Here is a 24,048-nt window from a genome sequence, read left to right as displayed (position 1 = left end):
GAGCGTGAACTTGTTTTTAAATTAACCTTTTATTTTGAAATAATTTCAGATTTACAGGAAAGTTGCAAAGATGTACAGAGAGTTCCGGTATGCCTTTCTTCCAGCTTCCTCTATGGTAACATCTTACTTAACAGGGTACGTTTGTCAAAACGAATACATTAATATTGGTACAGCCCTATCAGCTAAATTTCAAACTTCACTTGGATTTCACCCGTTTTTCTACTAATGTCCTTTTTCCTTTCCACAATCCAATTCAAGATACCATGTTATATGGATATATTTAGGGTATGAAGATTTTTAAGGCCTCTGACACATGTGCATGTGTGCTTGTGTCTATGTATGTACCTATATGTGTGAATATGTAATCTTAAAGTTCTTGTCCTGAAAAGAATATCACTTTATATTCCCACCAATAGCAGAAGGTTGAAAAAAAAGACACTGCCAACTTAACAGACATAACAGCAGCTATGATGGTGTGAGTGGCCACTTCTTAATTGCTAGTGAGTTTACAGAATTTTTTCCTATGTTCATATGAATTTTTTCATATGTTCAGTGGCCAGTTGTATTTCTTTGTTTTTTTTCTTTCCCAGTCTTCTGTAGGGAGTTTGTCAAGGTTGGGTTTTAGGACAGATCTAACACCTTCTTGGGATAGGAACAGAAAAGGAAAATGCAACCATCTACACCCTAACTAACCTCTGAGAATGTCATCTGGGCTCCCTGACAAGTCGGAAGATACGCACTTTTCCAAATTCTGTCCCCAGCCCCCCGTGGTCTCTGAGCACCGCGCGTCCCCATCTGTGGCCTGGGACCTGGGTCAGCTGATCTCTGAGGCATCTGTGGGCACTCACCGTCCTCGAGTTTGCCATTGCCTGGGAGGGGGCAAGAGTTTCTTTTACTTTGGTGTTTCCTGGCCTTTATCTCATCTAATCTGTATCATTTTTGGTTGGATCAATCCTATTGTTTTCATTTTGTGAAGGAGGAAACTGAGGTCCAGAGAGGCGAAGCAGCTTTCCCAAAGCTACGCGGTGGCGAGGGTGGCGCTGGCCAGGCTCTCCAGCCCACTGGGTTGTGTCCACTAAGCTGGGCAGAGGACCCGGAAGACAAGCGTCCCGGGACGAATGCATTTCCTTAGAGCCCGTCTGGGAACATCCCCCCTGAAGGGACGCCCGGGTTCGGAGTCCTCCTGAGTCCTGGAGAGATGGAGAGGGTGGGGGGATGAAGGCCAGCGTCTCTCAGGGTGCCGGGGCCGCTGCCTGGCCCGCAGGCCGGGCCCTGTCGCCATGCCCCCCGCGAGGCCGTCCTCCTTTCTCCTGGGCCTGGACGTGGCCAGTTGTGCATGCACAGGTGACCTGAGCGTGTCTTGGCCGCTCCCTCCATGGGCTGGTGTGTGTCTGGGTTGGGTCCGGTCTCTGGGAAGACACGGATCTACATGCGTCACAACCCACATCTGCAGCTCGCCCCGACAGCCCGAACAGCACAGCTCACAGGGACACCCACAGCTCCTCAGCGGTTTTGTCACATCTTTTCCTCCTTCCCTGCTTCCTGCTAATTTCCTCTCTCCCCTTCACCCTCTGGGCTAAACATTGGCCACAGAAAAGGAGAAATCCCAAGACCTTGTGACCTCCAAAGATGTGTGCCATCAAAGTTTCCTGAGGAACTCATTGGGAAACGGTAACTTCTTTATCCAAATCTTAACTTAGGTCAGGTTGCGGGTTGAATTGACTCAAAAATCATGCTGAGCCATTTTCCCCATTTGCCTACTAGGCCCTTCCCAGGAGGTGCTGGCAAGACATTGTGGAGCTACAGTGGAAGTCCAAGAAAGAAGTTGTACGGATGGAAACACTGTACAGGTAGAAACATTGCAACTCAGAGATGTTAGGAACTTTCCCAAGGTCACACAGCTACCTGGAGGTAGTCTTGGGTTTGGGCCTGAAGGCCGCTGCCTTTCCGCCCGGTGTCTTTTGATAGTACCCCTACCCTGGTGCACCTCACAATATGGTTGGAGAAGCAGGAATAAGACCCGAGACAATGACAGAACTATTGTATGGGGAGCAGATCCCCTTGCTGGGTGATTTCCCACCCACAGTGGGTTGACTGCCAGTATCTTTATATTGTTTACTTCGATATGTCCTGGCAGGTGGTTGTGATTTTTTCCTGAGACACTGGGAATTTCCGTATTTAAAAAAAAAAAAAAAGATGCCGTGAAATGGAAATCCTACATTTTCGCTGAGTTTGTGCTCCTCCGGTGTGTGTGTGTTGGGAGGCGCTGTGTGTTGTATTCTAGCACTTTCGATCCTGGGACAATTTCACATGGGGTGATCTGCACAGAGGAGAGTGGGAATGAAGTGTGGAAAGAGAGAACTGTCCCCCGTGGAGAAGAGACGTCGTGTAGTGTGCAGAGTGGGAGGGGGAAGGAGGGGTCTCTGGGAGAGAGGCTGGAGGCTGGTGAAGGACTTTCTTAACTCAGAAGTGGACAGGGTTTGGGTGCTCCTGACTTTAGGGTCAGCATCCTTTATTCGTTCACTCATTCACATAGTTCCTGCAAGCAGTCAATTTAAAAAATTTTTAAATCACATCTGAGCAAGGCCCTGCGTCAGGTTCCAGAGAGGATTTGCTGGGTATCCAGGGGCATGCCGTGCAGTTCTCCTCTGGTTCCCACGGTGGGCCCTCGTGGCCGGCAGGCTCTAGGGGCCGGGGGGCTGGGGGGGGCTGGGGGAGGAGGCGTGGGGCTGGGCTGAGGAAGCTGCCTGCTGCGGCGTCTCCCGGAAGCCCTGCAGGTGGCGAGGGGCCTCGGCAGGTCCTGGCTTCCATCCCTGGTGGCTCACCTGCGACTTGTCAGAGAAGAAGAAACACCTCGTCTCACTAACCAGAACTGAACCAGATTTGGATCCCAGGAGAGATCAGAGCAGAGTCTCAGAACAAAAGCCCTCGGCCTTTGTCCAGGAAAGGGCACAGGCCTCCGAGGTCGCGCGTTTGCTCTGCAGTGCAGAGGGCCAGGTGATCTCCCGGGCCACACGGCTGGGAGGCGGGGCTGGGTGGGGCAGCTGCGGTCGGGTCACATTTCTAACTCATGCTTCTTTGGAGCTATGAGTCGGACAGATTTCTATCTTGCCTGTGTTGACCCTCCGTGAAGCAACAGCTGGAGGTGGTGGGGGGAGCAGCAAGTACCGTGCTTCTTCTTTTGGTCCATTTAGCAACTTCCCCTGACTTTTGAGCAAGGACAGGTGCAAGCCTTTGTGCCCGGAGGTGTGTGGTCTCCCACATAAGCCCATGGCCAAAGGCCATCTGGAAATTTACCCCGGCTCAGCCCAGTCAAAAGTCAATTCATTTTTTAAGGTAACATTTTGTGTGATCTCTGTATCTTTTAAAAATAAATAAAAAATATATTAAAAAAAAAGACATTTAAAAAAAAAGTAAATTCCTGGGAGATCTCAGGTTTGGTGTCCCGTGCCTCCTAAAGAGAGAACAAATAGATACAGAGAGCACACAATGAATGGACATAGAGCAGAGTGAGCACAAACAACAAGGCAGGGGGAGAAAGATATAAATTAAAAATTAAAATCAGTATTGTATTATTTTAAAAAAAAAAGTAAATTCACCAACCATTGGGGTAAGAATGGGGCCAAATAAACAAGCAGCCTCCGGTCTGGCCCTGTCTTTCATCTGGCCAGTCGTTCAGCAAATAATCTTTGAGTCCCTGCTATATGCCTGGCCCACGTCTCCTTCTCAGTCCACTCCTTTCCACTTTATAGTTCAGCTTGGCTACACTTTACCAAGATCACAGGGAGAAGACTACAGACTTGGCCCCTCGCTGAGTGAATTCTCTTGGCAAATTCAAATGTACCTTTCCCACAAGTAATGCTGGGTGCTTTCCAAACTTACCGGCTCCCTAAAGGGTATGGAAGGAGGCAGGGGGAAGAAACGCATGTGCAAAGGTCCTGTGGTGAAGGGGAGCTGTGCCCCTTCAGAAACCTATGGGCTGGCCATGTGGCTGGGCCGTGATGAGGAAGGGAAGCTGAGAGGCAGTGCAGGCTGGAGGCCAGGCCCTTGCTCTAGCCACAATCCCTCCACTTTACCTTTTATTATTTTTTTATTGTATTTTCTTTGAAGATACGTAGATCACAAAAAATGTTACATTAAAAAATATAAGAGGTTCTCACATACCCCCACCCACCCTACTCCTCCCACATCAACAACCTCCCTCATCATTGCATCACATCCATTGCACTTGGTGACTACATCTTGGAGCCTTGCTGCACCACGTGGATTATAGTTTACATTGTAGTTCACACTACATCCAGTGTCCATTCAGTGGGTTATGGAAGGATATATAATGCCCCGCATCTGTCCCTGCGATATCATACAGGACAACTCCAAGTCCCGAAAATGCCCCCACATCTCACCTCTACTTCCCTCTCCCTGCCCTCAGCTCTTGGCCACGGTCTCCACATCCATGCTACAGTTTCTTCCATCACTAGTCACAATAGCGCTATAGTAGAATGCCGGTAAGTCCACTCCAATCCGTACTTTATTCCTCCATCCTGTGGACACTTTACCTTGGAATCCACTTTCCTTGGCACGCCTTGGTCCCGCCATTGCCTCCTCTGGAGAGCCTGCCCCCAGCCCCTCCATACAGGGTCGTCCCCCGCTAAACACCGGCCGCGGCCCCCCCAGACCCTCGTCTCCCCCGGGAAGGAGCGCCGCCCCTCGAGGGCTGCGGCCGGGGCCTTCGCCGCTGCTTGGAGCCCTTGCGGCCTGGGATTGGCGTTGACCCTCCTTCCTCCTGCCCGAGGGTCAGGCCTGAGCCTATTCCCGGGGGCCCGCCGGGCGCACGCCTCCGCGCGCACCGTGTGGGGGGCGCGCCCTGTCCCCGCAGCTCGGGGGGCGCTCGGACACGGGGTCGCAGCGCGGCCGGCGGGTGTGACCCGCGTGAGAACCCGCCGGAGCTCGGGGCTTCGGGCCTTCCTCAGCTTGGGGACCCCTCGGCCACCCATCAGCCACGGCAGGACCGTCCCTCCCCTGCACGGCAACAGCTCGGGCCCCGCTCCGTCCCTCCTTCTCGTCCGCAGTCTATCCCACGTCTCCAGCCGGCGCGGCCCGGCCTCACGCCTCCCCGCCCGCGGGCTCCCGGCCCCGGGCGGCGCCTCCCGCCCCAGGCCGGGTCCCCTCCCTCCGCCCTCCCGCCCCTGCCCTTGACCTGCCCTTGACCTGCCTCCACCCCCGCCGCGCTCCTCTCTCCAGAAGGGCGGGAGCCGCCAGCCACCGCCTCCAGGCTCAGCCCCGCCTCGGGCCTCCGCATCTTCCTCCCTGTTCTCCCCCAGAGAAATCCACGTGTTCCCCACTGTCCTCCCAACACGGAGCAGGTAGAGGCCCCCGGGCAGGGGACCGTTGCCAGAGAGCGCCTGAGGGGTCGGGCCGCCGAGCTGGCAGCAGCGGCCTGCGCGGCTCCTGACGGGCAGCGCCTGTCTGGGGCTGCCCCTGCCCCAGCCCTTTCCTGCCAGCGCCTCTCGGCCGGGCCCGAGCCCTTCCCCTGCCTGCCCCCGAGCCCTTTCCCCTCTATCTCTCACAGGTGTTACGCCCTCTCTCCCCGCTCAATAAATCTCTTGGCCTCTAACTCCGTTTTGGCATCTGCAGCCCGGAGAATCCAACTGTCCCGCTCACCCTCCTGGGGCTCTGCGCCCTGCCTTCTTCCTGCGCGTCCCCAGGAAAGTCGGTTCTCCTGCCCGGGGCGACCCTGACAGCTGGCTGGGGACCCTCCCCATTCCGCTGTGCTGCCCCTGCCCCTGTAGCCGTCACCCCAGCTCCCCAGCTATCTCCTTCCCCGCACCCCCTGAGGTTTCCTCACCGGCCACTCTTTCCTTCACTCTCTGCCATCTAGGCCACCAGGAAACCCTGAGCTGATGAATTCCTTGGGCACGTCCTGACTTTGTCATACTGGACCTGCGCTAGGCGCCCTCTCCTCCCTGACCCGTTCTCTTCTCTCGTCTTCTGGGACGCCATTCTCCCACTCCGCTCCTTCCTCTCAGCCTCCTCCTCCCCTGCCCGCCCCTTAAGTCCCCTGTGTCCTTGGGGTTTGTGTCAGCCCTCTTCTCTTCGTAGGGGAGAAGATTCCCAAATGCTGGCATGCTGATGACTCCCAAATTCCCTCTTCCCATCAGGGTGTTTTCCTGAAGTCCAGGTTCCAATCCCACCTGCCGAGGGGACTTTTCCACTTGGATGTACCATGTGCGCCTCCAGCCCAGCGCGTCCCGAGGTGAACGCACCGATGCCTCACGAAGCTACTCTTCCACGGTCTCCACCCCCGAGTGCCACCACCGCCTCCAAGTCCCCCAGCCGAGAAACTAGGCATCCCTTTGGTACCCCCTGGACAGTCACAAGTTCTGCCGCTGCTGCCAGCTGAAGTCTTGGGCCTGCCTGGTCCTCTCCATCCGCGCGCTGCTCTCTGGGTTCAGGCCTTCAGCATTTCTTACCTGCACGGCCGATTTCATCTCCTAACCCATCTTCTTCATTCTTACCCCATTTCTCTCCCTTCTATCCCTCAAATTGATATTTCCGAAAGGCCTGTGATTCTGTATCGAGAAACCTTCCATTGCTCCCCATTGCCTTCGCCATTATCAGCGTCACCATTGATGGAACTTTCTCCACGTGCCAATTAAAACCCTTCTGGATCTGGCTCTGCTTTCCCCTATTGGCTCCTCTGAGCTGTCAAGGGTCAGCCAGTCTCATCACATGAAATTCCCAAGGTATTCTGCAATCTCATGCCTCAGGACATTTGCACCTGCCCCTCTCTCCCTGGAGACCCCTCCTCTACCCCACCTGGTTAACTGCTATCCTTCTATCAAAGCACAGATCTAGGGAAGTGGACTTAGCCCAGTGGTTAGGGCGTCTGTCTACCACATGGGAGGTCCGCGGTTCACACCCCGGGCCTCCTTGACCCATGTGGAGCTGGTCCATGCGCAGTGCTGATGCGCACAAGGAGTGCCCTGTCACGCAGGGGTGTCCCCCGCGTAGGGGAGCCCCACGCGCAAGGAGTGTGCCCCGTAAGGAGAGCCGCCCAGCACGAAAGAAAGTGCAGCCTGCCCAGGAATGGTGCCGCACACATGGAGAGCTGACACAACAAGATGATGCAACAAAAAGAAACACAGATTCCTGTGCCGCTGACAACAAAAGCAGACAAAGAAGAAGACCCAGCAAATAGACACAGAAAACAGACAACCGGGGCAGGGGGGAGAAGGGAAGAGAAATAAATAAATAAATAAATCTTTTTTTTTTTTTTTTTTTAAAAAAGCACAGATCTAGGGTCCCACTCCCAGGAGCTTGAGTGAAGTGCCTCTTCTCTTCTTCCCCAGCTCTCTCCACAGATCTGTCTACCAGGAGCTTATTGCCCTGTTCACTAGACAGAACCTTCCTAGAGCCTGGCCCATTTCTGCATCCCAGCACCTAGCACATAGTCAGGACAGAATAAATATTAGTAGCAAATGAACAAATGAATGAATTCTGCTGTTCACTGGGGAAATATCATTTGAGGTGAGTCCAAAGGAAGCAGGGGTCTGAATGGAGAAGAGCATCCCAGGGACCAAGAGTGGCATGTGCCGGCACGGGGCCTGGGAGAGGGGCATGCAGGTAGGTCTGCAGCCGGAGACAGGGTGGGAGTGCAGAATGTACGAGATGGAACTGGAGAAGCAGGACAAGGGATAAGGAAGGTGCCTGCTGGGCTCTGGGTGGCCCGGGAGCCTGACTTTGCCCAGTATGAGACATACTGAGTGATTCTGATGCCCTGAGGAAGGTGGATAGGAAGGGACAGTGCCAGGCAGTGGGAGCCTGGGTAGGATTGATGAGTGGTCCAGGTGATGGGGGCGTGGTCAGGGTGCAGAGGGCAGGGCCCGGCTTGAGAGGTGTCTGGATGTCTGTGCCCTCGCATTGGAAGGGGTGGGAGGTGTACAGGTGACTTGGGTGGGGGGCACCGTGACTTCTGATGTGGGTGCCCGGGTGGATGGTGGAGCCCTTCACCAAGATGGCGGCCCTGAGGGAGCAAGTGCGAGGGAAAGAAAATGAGTTCAGTGTTGCTTATAAGGCCTGCCCCCTGGGATCTAAGTCCCCTCTCCTCAGAAGCAGAGTGGACATCACCATCCCAAATCCTCAAGATTGGGGAATGAACAAACATAAGGGGGATGCAGCTATGGACTAAAGTAGACTTACTGTTATTCTAGCAATGGAAGAGCTTGTAACATTGATATAAAGGCAGTGGCCACCAGGGGTTCTGAGGGGAGGGGGAGGGAAGAACAGGTGCAACATGGGGCATTTTGGGGACATTGGAATTGTCCTGCATGACATTGCAATGATGGATATAGGCTGTTAGACATTTTGTCAAAACCTATAAAATTGTGCGGGGTAGAGTGTAAACCAAAATGTAAACTATAGACCATGGTTAGTACGCTTCAATATGTGTTCATCAGTTGTAGCAAGTGTACCACACTAGTGATAGATAGTTAATGTGGCAAAGTGTGGGAGGGGTATATGGGAATCCCCTATATTTTTGATGTAACTTTTATGTAATCTAAAGTTCCTTTTAAAATAATAATAATAAAGGGCCCTTTAAAAAAAAAACAATTAAAAAAAAAAAAGGCAAGGCCTAATAAGTGTACACCAGAAGTGGCCATCAGGTGTCTGGAGAGCTTTTTGAGGGCCCCATTCAAGGCAGAACTGGGTGAGGGGTCAGATCCAGGGGTGTGCTGGTGCCAGATCACACCAGCTCCCAAAAGCAGATTGTTAAATTTTCAGGAATTTTGTAACCTAGTGGTTAAACACAGCTATTATTAAAAACTGAAATTGTATAAATGTCTACTTAAAGTGTATTAAGACCAAAGGTACTAGATACTCAAAACTCATCACGTCCTAATTATTTTACTATTATTTACATCTAGTGTGTGCACGGAAATGCTATATAATGTGTTACTGTGCTTCTCTTCCTAATTCCACCTTCAGTGACGTGTTAGTAGCTTGAAATCAGACATGGTTGGAATATTTACCACCGGGGAAATTGGCACAACATTACAAACCAGAGCTTCATTTATTGTTTTGTTGACCAACTAGTCTTAAGAAAGTTATGGAGAAAATGTTAACAATGCACATTAAACTTAAATACATGTTGTGCCTGTAGCTGTTTAATTTCGAGCAGCACAGAAAAATTGAGCAAATATTCTTTCAGTCTTCAAAAACTGGAAGCAAAAAAGGTGCTCAGGCAATTGACACACCAACATATATTATCGTTTCCCTTTTTTTTTCTCCACTGGTTGAGGCAAACAAAAATATCAACCAACAGTCAGGTCAGAGCTACACACATTTGTCAAGTACCAGCCATGGGTTGGCGGTGGATTCCAGAGCTCAGCAAAAACCAATGCAAGTGCTCTGTAAGAGTCAATGAGGAAAGCGGACTTGGCCCAGTGGTTAGGGCGTCCGTCTACCACATGGGAGGTCCGTGGTTCAAATCCTGGGCCTCCTTGACCCATGTGGAGCTGACCCGTGCACAGTGCTGATATGCGCAAGGAGTGCCCTGCCACACAGGGGTGTCCCCCGCGTAGGGGAGCCCCACGCGTGAGAGCTGCCCAGCATGAAAGAAAGTGCAGCCTTCCCAGGTGGCACCGCACACATGGAGAGCTGACACAACAAGATTACGCAACAAAAAGAAACACAAATTTCCCAGTGCCGCTGGTAAGGATAGAAGCGGTCACAGAAGAACACACAGCGAATGGACACAGAGAGCAGACAACTGGGAGAGGGAAGAGGAGAGAAATATATTTTAAAAAAGAGTCAATGAGCTGCCTGCAATTTACAACAACGTGTACTGTGTATTTGATTATTATTTGTAAACTGCTAAATATCCTTACTGTCGATACACTTTATAATAAAGTTCTGCATGCACATATATGCATCCATTTCCTCTGCAGAGAGCCTGTTGTTAAACATTTACCAACACACTGTTGGGCAGATGGCCGTGGGCTGAGGAGTGACCAGGAGCTTTGACTCTTTGGAAGACTTCCCAGAAGAGGGAGGGAATCACTGATGCAGAGCAACTCTGGAGAGAGAGGAGGGACGGGTATGCGAGGCCCAGGTGCAAGGATTAGCCTGGACAGGCAAAGGATGTAGCTGTGGGAGGATCTGGGGGTGGGAGGGGGTGTGCAGAGGGGTTGGGGTGCTGAGGCTCCCCACTTTATCTCTCAAGAAAGAGGCAGAGTCATCTGCGGAGAGCAAGAGGCAGAGAAGTGAGTTGGGAGGAAGGGGGATGGTTTACCCGGGAAGGCTGCGTGGGGCCGGGAGCAGGGCCCCAGGAGGGTGAGGAGGAGCCCGAGAGACTTGTGAGCACAGGTGCCCGCCTGGGTGACAGCAGAATCAGAATGAGCGCTGCGGGAGCAGGTTTTATTTAAACACACACTTACACACACACCAGCGAAATCCAGGCTTGGAAAGGTGAGGTCGTGGGTCCAAGGCCACGGCCAGGCTCTGTGGACCAGGAAACTGCAAGAGGCGCCTTTCTCCTCTGCAAAGCCCCCTCAGACTATGCAAAGCCGAATTGTTCGCAGGCTGTCACGAGCATGAAATAATTAGAATATGCAAATCCAGAGTCAGAAACTCTGACAACACAGGTTATCAGGGGTGGGGGTAGGGAATACTTAATGGGACGGAATTTCTGTTCAGGGTCATGGAAAAGTGGTGGTGATGGTAGCACAACATCATGAACATAATTAATGTCTTTAATTAATTATATACCTGAATGGGGTTAAAAGGGGAAATTTTAGGTTATATATTTGTTACCACAAAAAAAAGTTTTTATACAACTTCATAGATCTGTTACTACACAAAGAGGGAACCCTAATGTAAACTATGGACTACAGTATATATAAATTAAATATATATATAATTATAATAATATTTGCTCATCAGTTGTAACAAATGTACTACACTAATGCTAAATGTTAATACCAGAGAAAGCTGTGTGTGTAGGGGAGCATATGGGAAGGCTGTACTGTCCGCACGATTGTTTTATAAACATACACCTGCCCCCCCAAAAAAGTTCAAATTGCTCCAGTAGCAGGGAGAGCGTGGCCAAATACCAAGGATCCGAGGGTGTCCAGAGGGCTGGCAAAATGCCCTGACATCTCTCGCCCCAATCTGCTACCCACTTCCTGTACACTCTGCCACCCAATTCTTGTCATCAGTCCACAATGTCTCCTGAATCTAATAATAAAAAATCGGGGCTTGCATTTTTTATGTCTTGGCTTTTTTTCTTTTTTTTAATTATTATTTTCTTTTCTAGTAATTCATTCTTAGGGTATTTTGCTAGAGGAAAAAACACGACAGATTGGGAATTTTAGGGGGCAATGGAAGTGTTCTGCATGATTGTGCAATGATGAATACAGGCCATGTGTATGGTCTAAAATGTAAACCGTAATGTAAACTACTGACCATGGTTAGTAGCTGTGTTTCAATATTTGTACATCAGTTGTAACAAATGTAACATCCACATGTAAAAAGATCTTTAATAGGGAAAGGGGAAAAGGGGGAGGATGTTGGGTATATGGGAGCCTCCTATATTCTGTATGTGACTTTACTGTGACCTAAAACTTCTTTGAAGACATAATGAAAAAAAAGGTAAGACACTGAGGAAGAAATGGAAGAAATTGTCCCTGTACATATAAGATAACACATCTTATAGCGATGAAAGGCAAAATGTCAAAAAAAAATTTTTTTAAATAATATTTTTCATTTTTTAATTCCCCAATTTTTAAACTTTATTTTAGTTTTTCTAAATTATTATGTAGTTTATTTCTTGTGTTTAAACCTATCATTACTATCTCATTTCCTATTAATTGAATTTGGCAATATATTAGGCTTCATTTTTGAGAAAGTTTTGGATCACAGAGGGGTTCAACTATGGCAGAGAAGGGGCATTGGTGTGGGGTGTCATTGATGGGGGATGCAAGGGAGGGAGTTTCCCTGAGCAGGCACATAGGGTATATAGATATGTTTGGATATTCATTGGGTATTGACAAGTGCATAAAGATTCACACAACAACTGAGGGAGTGCTGGGTTCCCATCCTGGGGAGCTCTGCCACATTCGCCAATGGAACAGCAACAATCCCCCAAGTACAGGGGCAATGACCAGTTAAAAAGAATGGTCCAATGATGGGCCTTTGATACTGACAACTGATGCTCATGAGACTTTTGAACTTGAAATTTCAACTTGGCCTACTCTTGCAGGGTGCCTAAAAGTTACTTCATGAGAGCCTCCATGTTGCTCAAATGTGGCCACTCTCTAAGCCAAACTCAGCATATAAATGCATTATCTTCCCCCCAGTGTGGGACATGACTCCCAGGGATGAGCCTCCCTGAAGCCAAGAGATTACTACCAAGCACTGACTGGTGATGCAACTGGAAAAAGACCTTGAATAAAAGGGGGAAATGGTAAAGCCAAATGAGTTTATATGGTTAAGAGACTTCAAAATGAGTCGGGAGGTCATCAGAGAGGTTGCGTTTAATCACGAGCCCTGCTTATGCAGCAGGACTTCATAGACAACCAAAGTAGATACTACCCCAGGTAGTGGTGCTCCTGAGGGCTATGGAGACACCCAGGTCCTATGGTCATGGCAGATGGCTCCAGAGTTTGGTGCCTTGCCAGTGGACCCTACTTTGGAATTTGTGCTCCTGAGTGTGATGGAGTTGGACTCAGATGTGACTTCTCTACATATGCCTCTTCTGTCCCTTTTATTGAACCTGTGCTTGGCACTGGGGTTGGTGTATGTCCAGGAGACTTGAAACTCTGGGCTGTTCATGTGGCAGCTGGGCCCTGAGCTTCAGCAGAGTTGCAACACCTACTCTCCAGTTTGTTGGACTTACCCAGGTTAGCTAACAAGGAGGTTAGAGTGGACAACCCCCACACCAAGGAATCAGGAGAGTCTACAGCTCCAAGCAGGAGAGTCCCATTCATCAGCCATGTGGAATTGAAGCCTTCTCTCAGTTAAGAGGTGGACTGGGCATCACCATCCCGAGGTCCTCAGAACTGGGGAATAAAATATGGACTAGAGTGGACTTACTGGTATTCTACTATAGAATTATTGTGACTCTAGCAATGGAAGAAATTATATTAGTGATGTGAAGACAGTGGCCACTGGAGTTGCTGAAGGTGGGGAGAGGGAAGAAGAGGTGTAACATGAGGGCATTTTTGGGACTTGGAGTTGTCCTGAATGATATTGCAGGGACAGATGCAGGACATTATATATCCTGCCATAACCCACTGAATGGACTGGGAGAGAGTGTAAACTACAATGTAAACTATAATCCATGCTGTATAGCAGTGCTCCAAAATGTATTCCTCAAATGCAATGACTGTACCACAAAAATAACAACAACAACAACAACAGGTCCGAGGAGCTGATGTGGCTCAAGCAGTTGAGTGCCTGCTTCCCACACGGGAGGTCCTGGGATCGGTTCCTGGTGCCTCCTAAAAGCAACAAACAACAAGCAAACAAGCAAAAAAGCCAACTCAGGGAAGCCAGTGTGGCTCAGTGGCTGAGCGCCAGCTTCCTACATACGAGGTCCTCGGTTTAATGCCTGGCCCCGGGACCTAAAGAAAAAACAACAACAAAAAACGAAAACAACAGATCCTGCTCCTTGGATAATCTGCACCCTCGTAGCCTACCATTCAAATCAAGTTGTTCCCCTGTTGGAAAGCCTCAGTGATTCCCACTGACTGCAGAGGAGGCTTGGAAAGGGCGGAACAAGACCAGTTAGTAACTGGAACATTAACTGAGTGTATTATTACTAGCATAGAAATAAGGAAGAAAATGATGTGGAGTGAAATAGAAAAGAACAGAGTATATTACTCATAGTGAATACTTTCTGTTTCAATATGTGCATATAGCTATAATATACATGTAAGTATAATATATATATATTTGTGGGTAGATATGGATAACATTTTAAAGCACATGTGTACTGAATTATGATGAAAAATATTGCTCTGTGGTCACAGTAAAGTATAAAAACTTGGACTGCCACTGGTCTGCCAGGTAATGACACACTGCTAGGCCTGGCATCTGAAGCTGGAGAGGCAAGAGCTACTGCTGAGGATGATCAGGCCGCGCTTCATGGGAAAAGGAAGGGTGAATGAGAGCTGGGTTTGGATGACAGTCGGGTGATGTACGCCCAGAGCAAAGACCCAGAACTACCACGACTTTCAGACCCAGGCTGTACCCATGCTCCCACTCAGAGAGGGCCCAGGCCCTCGTCTCAGAGAGGCCTGTGTGATGGCAGCTGAAAGAAGAGACCCCCTAACTCTGCATGGGAAATCAAGGGAGACTTCCTGGAGGTGGCAATGCCTTAGCTGACTTCTGAGGGAGGGTTGGGGTTTCCCAGGGGAGCAGGGATGTGGGGAGGGCTTGTCTGGCCAAGCGAGTGACATGTGAAAAGACCTGAGAAAGCCTGTCATATCTGGGGGAACTAAGAGCCATTTAGGTTGGTAGAGAGGGAAGTCTGAATGAAGGAGGGGGCTTTCTGTGCTGTGTTGAGTCGGAGATTTTATTTTGTGTTGAGGAGCCGTGCAGGAATCTGGAGCAGAGAAATAACACGCTTGGACTCCCATCTTCAGATGACTCCCGCGGTCCCGGGAGGGGGGTTGGAGGGGAGGAGCCGGAGGCTGGGCGACCTGTAGGGCAACTATTGCAATAGCCTCAACTAGGGCAGCGGCGGAGAAGAGGGAAAGTGGGAGGGAGACACCCGGGAGGAGTGGGGAGTGGAACTTGGCCATGGAGCCTGAGGAGGGGGGGTGGGAGAGGGGCGGCGTGAGGGGGGCTCCCGCGTCCTCACTCTGGAGACGCGGGTGGTGGTGCCAGGTGCCGAGGGAGAGAGCACAGGAGGCGGATGTGTCCGGGGAGCGGGTTATGTGTTGAATTGAAAACGACCCTCCAGGTGGACAGGTCGCACGGCCCCTGGAGCAGAGGAGAGAGTTAGGCCAGTGGTACAGCTCTGGGTGTCATTGGCAGAGGGAGAGTGCAGGGAACGAGAGAGCTGCAGACAGAGCTCCCGGGGTGACTTCTGAGGCACGTCAGGGAGAGAGGAGACCACGAAAGACTGAGGCGAGTGGTCTGAAAGGCAGCAGATGGGGGAACTTGGGTCTCAGAAGCCAAAGGTCAGCGAAGATGGAGGAGGAAAAGCATCAGCGCAAATGCTGCAGATTCCCCGGGGCCGATGAGGGCCCTGGGGTGTGGCCGTGGGGAGCCCCGAGCCCTTGGCAAGGGCAGCCGAGGCAGAGGTGGTGGGGGCACCAGAGCTCCCGCGCCTCCCCCCCCCCCATACTTTACGTATAGTTTCTTTAGACTCTTCTATCCAGAGATGAATCCCATCCCCCAGAGCTGCTCTGTCTGCTGTGCCCACACGTGCTGGCTCAGCCCCAGCGCCCTAACCTCCCAATCCTCTCCCCGCTCCTTCTTTTTGTCTGTGAGCAGACAAGAATTAATCTAAGAGCTTGGATTTCTGTGGCTTTAGTGCTGACACTGGGTCCCCTTGTGTTTCTTTAATGCTTGTCTCTCCTGGGTGGCGGGGGCTCATTTCCGTGGCAGCTGCTGCCCAGCACTCCCTCCACTGCCATCTTGCCCAGAAGTCTCCCACTGTGGGCAACACCAGCGCACGCTTATCTCTCTGGTTCTCGTCTTTGTCTCCCCCACTCCTCTGTGAATGCTGTGAAGTAAGGCTCCTGGCTGATTCATCTCTCAACGTGAGGCCCAGTTAGCCTCAATAACTATGCATGGAATTGAATCAACCCACTTATTTGGCACTGTCTGTCCTGTCTATGCTGCATACTTTCTGAGTGCCTTATGCCAATTTACAGCAACCAGCATGGAATCTGGCACATAGTAGGTGCTCAGTAAATGCTTGCCAAAGCTGCGGCCACCAAGAACCTGGAGATGTCTATACATGTTAGAGCTCCACTGTCTTCCCCCTCTCCCCTTTCTTCCCTCCCCTGCCTTCTTCCAGATGGTAAAGAGGAGAGACCACCTCAACCCCAGAGAAAAGGACCCCTTCTCACCCCCCACCGACCCCCACCGTCTTCTGGAAGTTAGGAGCATAGTTAAGTTGGCAACTGACTCAAGAGAAGCACTTCCCTGTGCCTAGAATATTTTATATGCTTTCCTTGCTCACAACACTAGTTATCATTAGCAGCAATTAAAACTATTTTAGGATTGGTTCAAAGTGGCTTTTGAGGTGCTTTAAGTTGGACAAAAGTCCTCTGTGTATCTAGACCCCTCATCCTCTCAGTGCCTTCGCTTAAATATTATGTCCTCAGTGAGGCTTCCCTGGAGCCCTCGTTTTTTTTTTTAATGATTATATTTTTATTTCCATTTTCTAATACATAGCACAGTTATTAAGTGCCATTGGCTCTTTCTATCAACCAATCAATAAGCAAGGACGAGTCTCTATTGTACTCACAACAGCCCTCCTTCACATTTGTCTCACCTGCATTATTTTCAAATTTTTATCATTAAAATTAATTATGGTTTTAAGCCAAGTTTCCTGGTGTCATTGAGCCCCAGTGCAATCAGAGGTTACCCAATTTGTATTTGATTGCCTGAACGTTTCATAAGCTGCAGGAGTATTTGTTAAAGTGGTTCAAGATCCCTAAAGCTGTTTTTCAAGAACCACTCCTAACTATTGTGACTAGTAAGGGAAGAAACTGTAATAGTGATGTGGAGAGGGTGGCCAGATGGCTGCAGATGGTAGGGGGACGGAAGGAGAGATATGGTGTGGGGGCATTTTCAGGATTGGGAGTTGTCTTGGGTGGTGCTGCAGGGACGGATGCTGGACGTTGTGTGTCCTGTCGTGGCCCACTGGGTGGCCTGGGGGAGAGCGTGGACTACAATGTGGACCACTGTCCATGTGGTGCAGCGGTGCTCCAGAATGCATTCGCCGGGAGCAGTGGATGTGCGGCGATGATGGAAGAGGTTGTAGATGTGGGAGGAGTGGGGTGACGGGGTGGGGGGTATATGGGGACCTCATATTTTTTTGAATTTAACATTTAAAAGAAAATAAAGAAGGGAAAACAAACAAACAAAAAGAACCACTCCTAAACTTGGTTAAATGGAGCGGACAGTGGAAATAGGAGGGGAGAAGGGGAGCTGCAGAGGGTCTCCTTAGGGGCAGCGCCTCTGGCCAGGCTCAGCGCTGAGGGGTGGCCAAGACCCGGCAGGAAGGGGCGCGGCTTGGTCTGGGCGGAGCCCCCGCAATGGGGAAGCAGATGGGAACTTAATTTGGAGGGCCCGGCCATGGGGAGGGGATGGCGAAGTTCGTCTGAACACAATGAGTAATCTTCATATTTGACGGAAAGATAAAAACAGGGAAAGAACTGGTTTTGGCAAGTGGGGCTTGCGGGGAGCTGGTCGGCAGCCCTTAGCTGGGCCTGGCCCTGCCCCTCGGCCTGGAGGGCTCCCAGTGGCGACAGGGCGTGGGATCAGGCCTCCCCACGCCCCCAGGGCCACGACTCACGCCAAGCATGTTGCTGCCTGCTGGCAGCCTGGGTCCTGGTGGGCTGAGCTGGGTGGGCTTTCAGGGGCCAGCGGGCACAAGGCAGGTGGGAAGACGATCGGAATGGGAAGCGGTTCTGGGACGATGGAGAACTGGGAGGGGGCCCTGCAGGCGGCAGGGCTCTGTCCTGGGGCGGGGACAGGGATGCTCATTCCAGGAGGCCTGGAAGGGAGAAGCTGAACGAAGGCCTCGGCTTGACGGAATGTGAGCGCTGGCTCACGCCTGCTCCGCGCCAGGGCGTTCAGGGATTTGGAATAAGGAACCTGCAGGTGCCCCGGATTTCCCTACACGTCTCGTTTTGGTCAGAGCCCCCCAAACCTCCTTGGGCTCTGGTCTGAATCCCTAATGAGGTTTGTGCCCATTTCACCCCTTTGCCCTTGGGCTTGAATCCTGGTGCCATCCGTCCCTGGAGGCTGAGTGCGGAAGCCGATTGCAGCCGGGGGTCCTGCTCCACGGAGCTGTGCCCTCGACCCCTACGCCCTCCCTCCAACCCTGGGACGGGCCCTCAGGACGGGCTGGGGCAGGGAGGTTATGCAAAAGTGGGGCAGCCAACTGGGGGCCTTGCTGGAAAGAATGAGGCCCCCACGTCCTTGCCCCCACAGGGAGGGCGGGAACGGAGGCAGGATGACAACACGCTGCTCCTTTCAAAGCGGCGTCGTTGTGACTGGGGGCTGCTCTAAATGGGTCAGCTGCATGTATACATTGGTCTTAAAACTCTTCAAAACTCCGCTGTTAAACATCTATAGCCTGTTTTCATTTGCTCGGAAGCCACAGCAATGCGCTCCCGCCTAGTTTTCTCAACCAGCCAGGGTGCCCAGAGGCTAATAAACAGCAGGTGCCTCCAATAAATAGGATTTCAATACTCAAAGTAAATGGGTATTCAAATGAATATGGGAAACTGGCCGGCAGGGACGGCCTTCCACATGTAGTTATACAATTCCTTAGCCTTTTTGAACTGAAACTGGAGTGTGCTTGACGGGATGTGCGTGGAGCGTGTTTTATATGTGTGGGATGAACGCGCGGTGCGTGGGAGTGCGTTTTGGGGTGTAAAAGTGTGTACGTGTCAAGAGAAGACCCCACCGGGTTGGCTGGAGACAGCTTTGGCTCCTGATGTGCAGGGCTCCCTGGCAAATGAACGCATGGGGGCTCCTTGAAAGCGTGAAGCGTTTCCAGGCAGCAGGAGGGAGCATCGCACCAAGCGCGGGGCCCAGGAAGCCAGCAGCTTGGAGACAAGGGCTCCCCTTCCTCCTGCCCCGGCCTGGGCTGCCTCGCAGGGCCCTTGAGGCCCGCTCTGTTCTCTCTCCGTCCAGCTCCCCAGGGTGACCGGCGGCGACCTCAGGAGTGCGGGGAGGTCGGGGAGGCCTTCCGGAGGGCGCAGGCCAGGCCAGACCCTCGGCGGCGCCCCTGTGCGTTGCAAGGGCTCGGTCTCAATCTCCCCCAGCCCCCCGCCGCCTCCGCCTAAGCACCTTCTGCTCCCCTGCTGGTCCCTCTACCTGCTCAGGACGCGGGGGCTCCAGGCTGCTCCCCGGGGCCCCTCTGTGCTCCTCAGGAGTCATCAGGCAGCACCAACTGGCTCAGGAGCTGGGGGCGCACTGATTTGGGATGGATGCCGGGTGGTCCCCACCACCTGGGGCCCTGCCGGATTTGCTCCACTGTCCTGGGGTCAGAGGCGGCAAGGGGCAGCGGGGGACTGGGGAGCGGGGCGGGGCTGGCGGGCAGGGCTGGCAGCTGGGAGTCCAGTGAGGGGGTGTGAGGGTGGAGACTCCCTCAGCCCTTCCTGTTTATTGTCCTGATTTGCCTCCTCCAGGTCGAGCGTGAGGTGCCTGCTTCAGAGAACACTCAGGAGACGCTAATGGCTGGTAATGAGGGTGTGCCCACCCCAATACCTATACCCCGTCAATAATTACCTGTGAGTGCCGAGGCTCTGGGAGGAGGCTCTGGCACCTGGACCCGGCCAGCTCATCAGCACCATTAGCATAGCAATTCCATGGTCCCTGAATGGCTCCGGGGTGTTCCCAGTGTGTGGGGATCTTCCAAGGGTTAAGGGAATTTGAGAACTTACCTTCACCGTGCTCCAGATCCGAGGCAGAGACTGGCCCCCCAACTCAGCTGGGCCTGAGCCCTGAGCCCTTTGTAGCTGCGAGACCCTGCGTGGACCGACACGGGCGGGGGGGCCTCCCCGAGAGGGCCACCTGCCTCAAGCCAAGTGGCCCTAGAAGCGTGGACACCCTGGGGGCGGGGACGGGAAGGGGGGCTCGGGTTCCTTGGCTCGGGAGGTGATTTGGGCCCCAGCGGTGCAGCAGGGGTTCAGCAACAAGGGCGACCGAGGTCCCAGGCGGGGGTGTGCTGATAAACTGGTGTGGGGGGAGGTGGTACCGATTTATCACTTGCCAATTCCTGTGGTGTCAATACTCCCGCCAGGTCTGAGTTCAGATTGCCAGTGGTTTAACAACGGGCCACAAACTTTCTGAACACTTAACCATCAGCTCTGGCCCCTGCCCGTGGGGCCCACGGAGACCTCCCCCCAGCCCAGCCCTGGTTCCCCCAACCTCCTAGTCCTCACCCCGCACAGCCTTGGGCCTGGGGAGAGCCGCGGAAGCTCCTCGGGCTGCGCAGGTCGTCGGGGCGTGCGCTGGCAGGGGGGACGTGAAGGGGCTTTGCCAGGGTGAATGCCAAACCCCAGCTAGCGAAGCGCCGTGCCGCGGGTGCCCAGGGGAGCCCTGCCTTCCGGGCCCACCACCACGGTTTGAAAGGCCACGGTCTGGGGCACCCACCTCTGCCCTCTCTTGACCTCACGCCTCCCGCTTCCTACTTGGTCACCCCGATCCTGGCGTGGCATCTGGCCCCCAGGGGACCCGGTGTGTGAGGCGACAAACACCAGGAAGCCGTGGGGTCAGTTCCCAGGGCCTTGGAACAATGCCCACCCAGGGACTGCGAGCCCCTCCACAGAGTCCACTTCCAAAGGCACTTCTGGGTCTTGCAGGTGGCCGGGCCATTTCTCTGGATACAGGTTTTAAAAAAAATTTTTATTGTGCAACGTTCTCAAGAGACCCACCTGCTCGTGACAGCTCCCCGGTGACCCCATTTCCCTCTGCTCAGGGCTCCTGGAATGCCGTGGCGGCCCCACCTCAGCCAGGCAGCTGCCCTGAGAGGCCTGGCCCGGCTGCCTCTCGGCTGGCTCACTGCTGGGGGGCACCCCTGCCGTGCTAGGGGCTGGGCCAGAGGAGCGAGGGGGTCCTCGGCGTGGTCAGGGACCCTGGGACCCTGCAGAGGTGGGCCCGGGTGGGTTCCTCCGGGAGAGGCGAGGGACAGGCTCGAGGCCAGGATAAGCACCCGCAGAGCCGCAGCTACGCCCCGCTCTCCTGCCCCGTCCCTATCCGCTCCTGTTGCCCACAGCACACGGCAGGCCCCAGCGGCCGGCCTCCCGGGGCTGCTTCTGTGTGAGCTCCCGACAGTGGGTCACAGCAGGGGACAGTCCTGCTGTGGACACGCCGTCACAAACCCTGGAAGCCGCCCTCAACCCTAGCGTAGAAGGCTCCGCCGAGGAGGTGGCGTTTCAACAGGCTCAGAAGAGCAGGTGCCCGCAGCTGCCCCGACCTCCCCGCCGGGGCCCGGGGCAGGCCTCCAGCCTGGACTCAAGACCGGCTCTGAGGGCGTCCGCGGGGCGCCCCGGGCTGCCCATCACCCCCACGCAGGGTCCCCCACAGCCCCCTCCGGTCTCCACAGGTGTTGCCAATGCGGTGGTCCTCCCAAGGGGCGTGGAGCTCCCCAGATTCTCCTTCCCTAAATGACCGGGCTTGGGGTGGCAGGGGAGGGGCCCGGTGCGGGCAGAGGCAGCGCTGGGGAGCTGGGGAGGGGGCCTGCCCGCAGCCACCTCGTGCCCTCCCCCACCTTCCAGGTCTGCCCCGACCCACTTCAGGGCCTTAAGACCCCCGGGGCGAGGCCGTGCCCAGGAAAGGGCTGATCTGAATTAGGTGTGATCCGTGAGCGAAAAGTAGAAAATGACTGCAGCAATTAAGTTCACGGACAATGCACGTGTGTGTTCCTATGTGTCATCACTCATTTAGAGAACTATTTCTGTGCATTCTTGATTCTGGGGCTCTCCTTTACCTGCCTCTCAGGGAATCTTACAGGATACCCTACTTGGGTTAGAATGTATGAAAAACACCCGCCCGGTGCACATTGGAGGAGCTCAGTGAATGCAGCCTCCTTTCCTTGGACCCCTCCAAGTGGACACCAGGCAGTGAGGCCCAGGGACCCCTCTCTGGCAGGGGACAGACTCCTGGATGTCATAACATCTTCCATTTCCTCCTCCGTTGTTCTGGGACCCGAGCTCGAGAGGGGACCCGGTTGGCCCCCTGCCCCTGGCTGGCCTTTCTTGCGACATGGGCTGGCCCGTGCCGGTCCGGTGCGTGGATGCCGGGGGGCGAGGCACTGACCCTGCTCGTCCGGCGGGATGCTGGCAGGAGGGCGGGGCAGGGAGGGGCGGGGCTGGCAGAACAAAGGAGAACGAGGAGCCCCGGGGGCCGGGCCAGGCATCAAAAAGGCTCTGCCCGCTTCTGCACCCAGCAGTCAGGCAGGCCGGTCCTCATCTGGTCCCCTCTGCTTGTCCGCGGAGGGCAGGTAAGCGGCACTCTGCTCAGCGAGGCCCCGCTCTCCAGCGTGATTGCGCCCGCACTGCTCTGGTGTTTTCTCTACTTGGCGCGGGTTGCTGCTGCGGTTCCCGAGAGGAGCAGAGCCATGGCTGAGAGCCGAGCCGGGAGCCAGGAAGGCCGCCGGGAGCACGCCTTTGTGCCCGAGCCTTTCGACGGAGTCAACCTAGCCCCGCACCTCTGGCTGCACCGCTTGGAGGTCATCAACGACCTTAACCATTGGGACCACGTCACCAAGCTGAGGTTCCTGAAAGAGTCCCTCAGGGGAGACGCCCTGGAGGTCTACAACGAGCTGGGTCAAGAGGACCAGGGAGACTATGGGGTGGTGAAAGAGGCCCTCCTGAAGACCTTCGGGGTCTCCAGTGACTCCCACAGCCACCTGCCCAGAGAGATTGTCTTTGCCTACAGCATGGGGAAGGGGTACTACCTCAAGGGGAGGATCGGCCACGTGTCTGTGCGGTTCCTGGTGGATTCGGGGGCCCAGGTCTCCGTGGTGCACCCCAAGCTGTGGAAGGAGGTCACCAAGGGCGATAAGGACACTCTGCGTCCCTTCGATAGCGTGGTCAAAGTGGCCAACGGGGCCGAGATGGAGATCCTGGGGGTGTGGGACACAGTGGTGTCCCTGAACAAGATGAAGCTGAAGGCGCACTTCCTCGTGGCCAACGCCAGCGCCGAGGACGCCATCATCGGCACTGACCTGCTCCAGGACCACAACGCCGTCCTGGACTTCGAGCACCGCACCTGCACCCTGAAAGGAAAGAAGTTCCGCCTTCTGCCTGTCGGAGGGTCCCTGGAGGATGAGTTTGACCTGGAGCTCATAGAGGAGGAGGCCTTCTCAGGGAAGGAGCAGCAGCTCTCCTACTGAGAGGCCCCTTCTCCGCACCGTCCCCAAGCCTTGCTGGGAAGACCCACAGAGGAGGGGACATCGCGCCGGGCTTGGCCAACCCTCTCCAACCACCCCTTTCCCTCCCCCTCCCTCTGCAGGGGCTCTAACCCACCCCTGGTGGGGGAGTCCTCCATCTGAAAAGGCACAGGCGAAGGAGAGCAGGCTGGCTTTTCTCGGGAGAGAGCATGCTCCTGGTTGTCGAGCTGCTCTAGGTGGCAGAGACTCGAAGGCTGGAAGAAGGTTCTAAGAAGAAGGCTCAAAATGGTTATCTTTGGGAGAGGCCTGGGGGAGCCCCGGATTCCCTGCCGAGTGGCTCAGGTCCACGCGGCCCATCTCAGCTGGGCCGGGTCCTGGCTCCCTCAGGCCAGGGACGCAGCTGCTCTGGGATGCGCGTCTGCTGAGTCTTGACCTGCACGATGTCTATTTCCTTGTCATTTATTTTGAAACCTATCGAGTTGTGTGCCAAGGCTTCAATTATTTGACCTCAAAACCCAATAAAGATTGATTCATGGAAAAACCATGTCGTGTGTTGATTGGGGACGAATGGGGGTGGACGTGAGGGGGTGGAGGAAGACTCAAGTATTTACAGAGTGCCTTCTATGGGCCTTGCCTGGAGCCACGCAGAGACACCATGTAGCCTGGATTCCTTAAGGCAGCCTCGGCCTCAAATATTTTCACTTATTCCCGTGATTCCTCCCATCATTTCTAAGCTAACCACAATTTCTCTATTCATTTCACACTCTAATATGTTAGCACCCAATTGCTCCTGAGAGCCAAAAGTGACCCTAAAGTTATTTGCGAGATGTCCTGGGTGAGGATTGGAAAATTATGGTTCTTATAAACAAGCAGGAAAGTATCTGCTTGGCAAGAAGTTCTAATACCCGCCCTGGGAGCCAGGGCTTCACAGCAGGAAACAAGGTCAGGAGACAAGAAGA

The 24,048-nt window shown here is 53.6% G+C and overlaps 1 protein-coding gene and 1 long non-coding RNA gene across 2 annotated transcripts; both read left to right on the top strand.

Annotated features, from left to right (window-relative positions):
- The first annotated feature begins 8 nt into the window (after nt 1–8).
- On the top strand, nt 9–7,263 carry LOC139436762 (uncharacterized). The gene is made up of 3 exons (XR_011646127.1): nt 9–1,671; nt 1,765–1,850; nt 6,159–7,263. It is a non-coding gene; the product is annotated as an uncharacterized lncRNA (long non-coding RNA).
- Nucleotides 7,264–22,204: 14,941 nt separating this feature from the next.
- On the top strand, nt 22,205–23,619 carry ASPRV1 (aspartic peptidase retroviral like 1). The gene has a single exon (XM_004466045.3). The coding sequence runs from the start codon at nt 22,316–22,318 to the stop codon at nt 23,090–23,092; it is 777 nt and encodes a 258-aa protein (XP_004466102.1). The 5' UTR covers nt 22,205–22,315; the 3' UTR covers nt 23,093–23,619.
- Nucleotides 23,620–24,048: the final 429 nt, after the last annotated feature.

Source organism: Dasypus novemcinctus, chromosome 17, assembly GCF_030445035.2.
Source record: "Dasypus novemcinctus isolate mDasNov1 chromosome 17, mDasNov1.1.hap2, whole genome shotgun sequence".
In the NCBI taxonomy this organism is placed as follows: Eukaryota; Metazoa; Chordata; class Mammalia; order Cingulata; family Dasypodidae; genus Dasypus; species Dasypus novemcinctus.
Note: the sequence above shows the minus strand (reverse complement) of the source record. Positions and strands in the feature narration are given on the sequence as shown.

What these genes read in the sequence shown, in the direction of transcription:
- ASPRV1 (XM_004466045.3), top strand. Translation starts at nt 22,316, where the DNA reads ATGGCTGAGAGCCGAGCCGGGAGCCAGGAAGGCCGCCGGGAGCACGCC.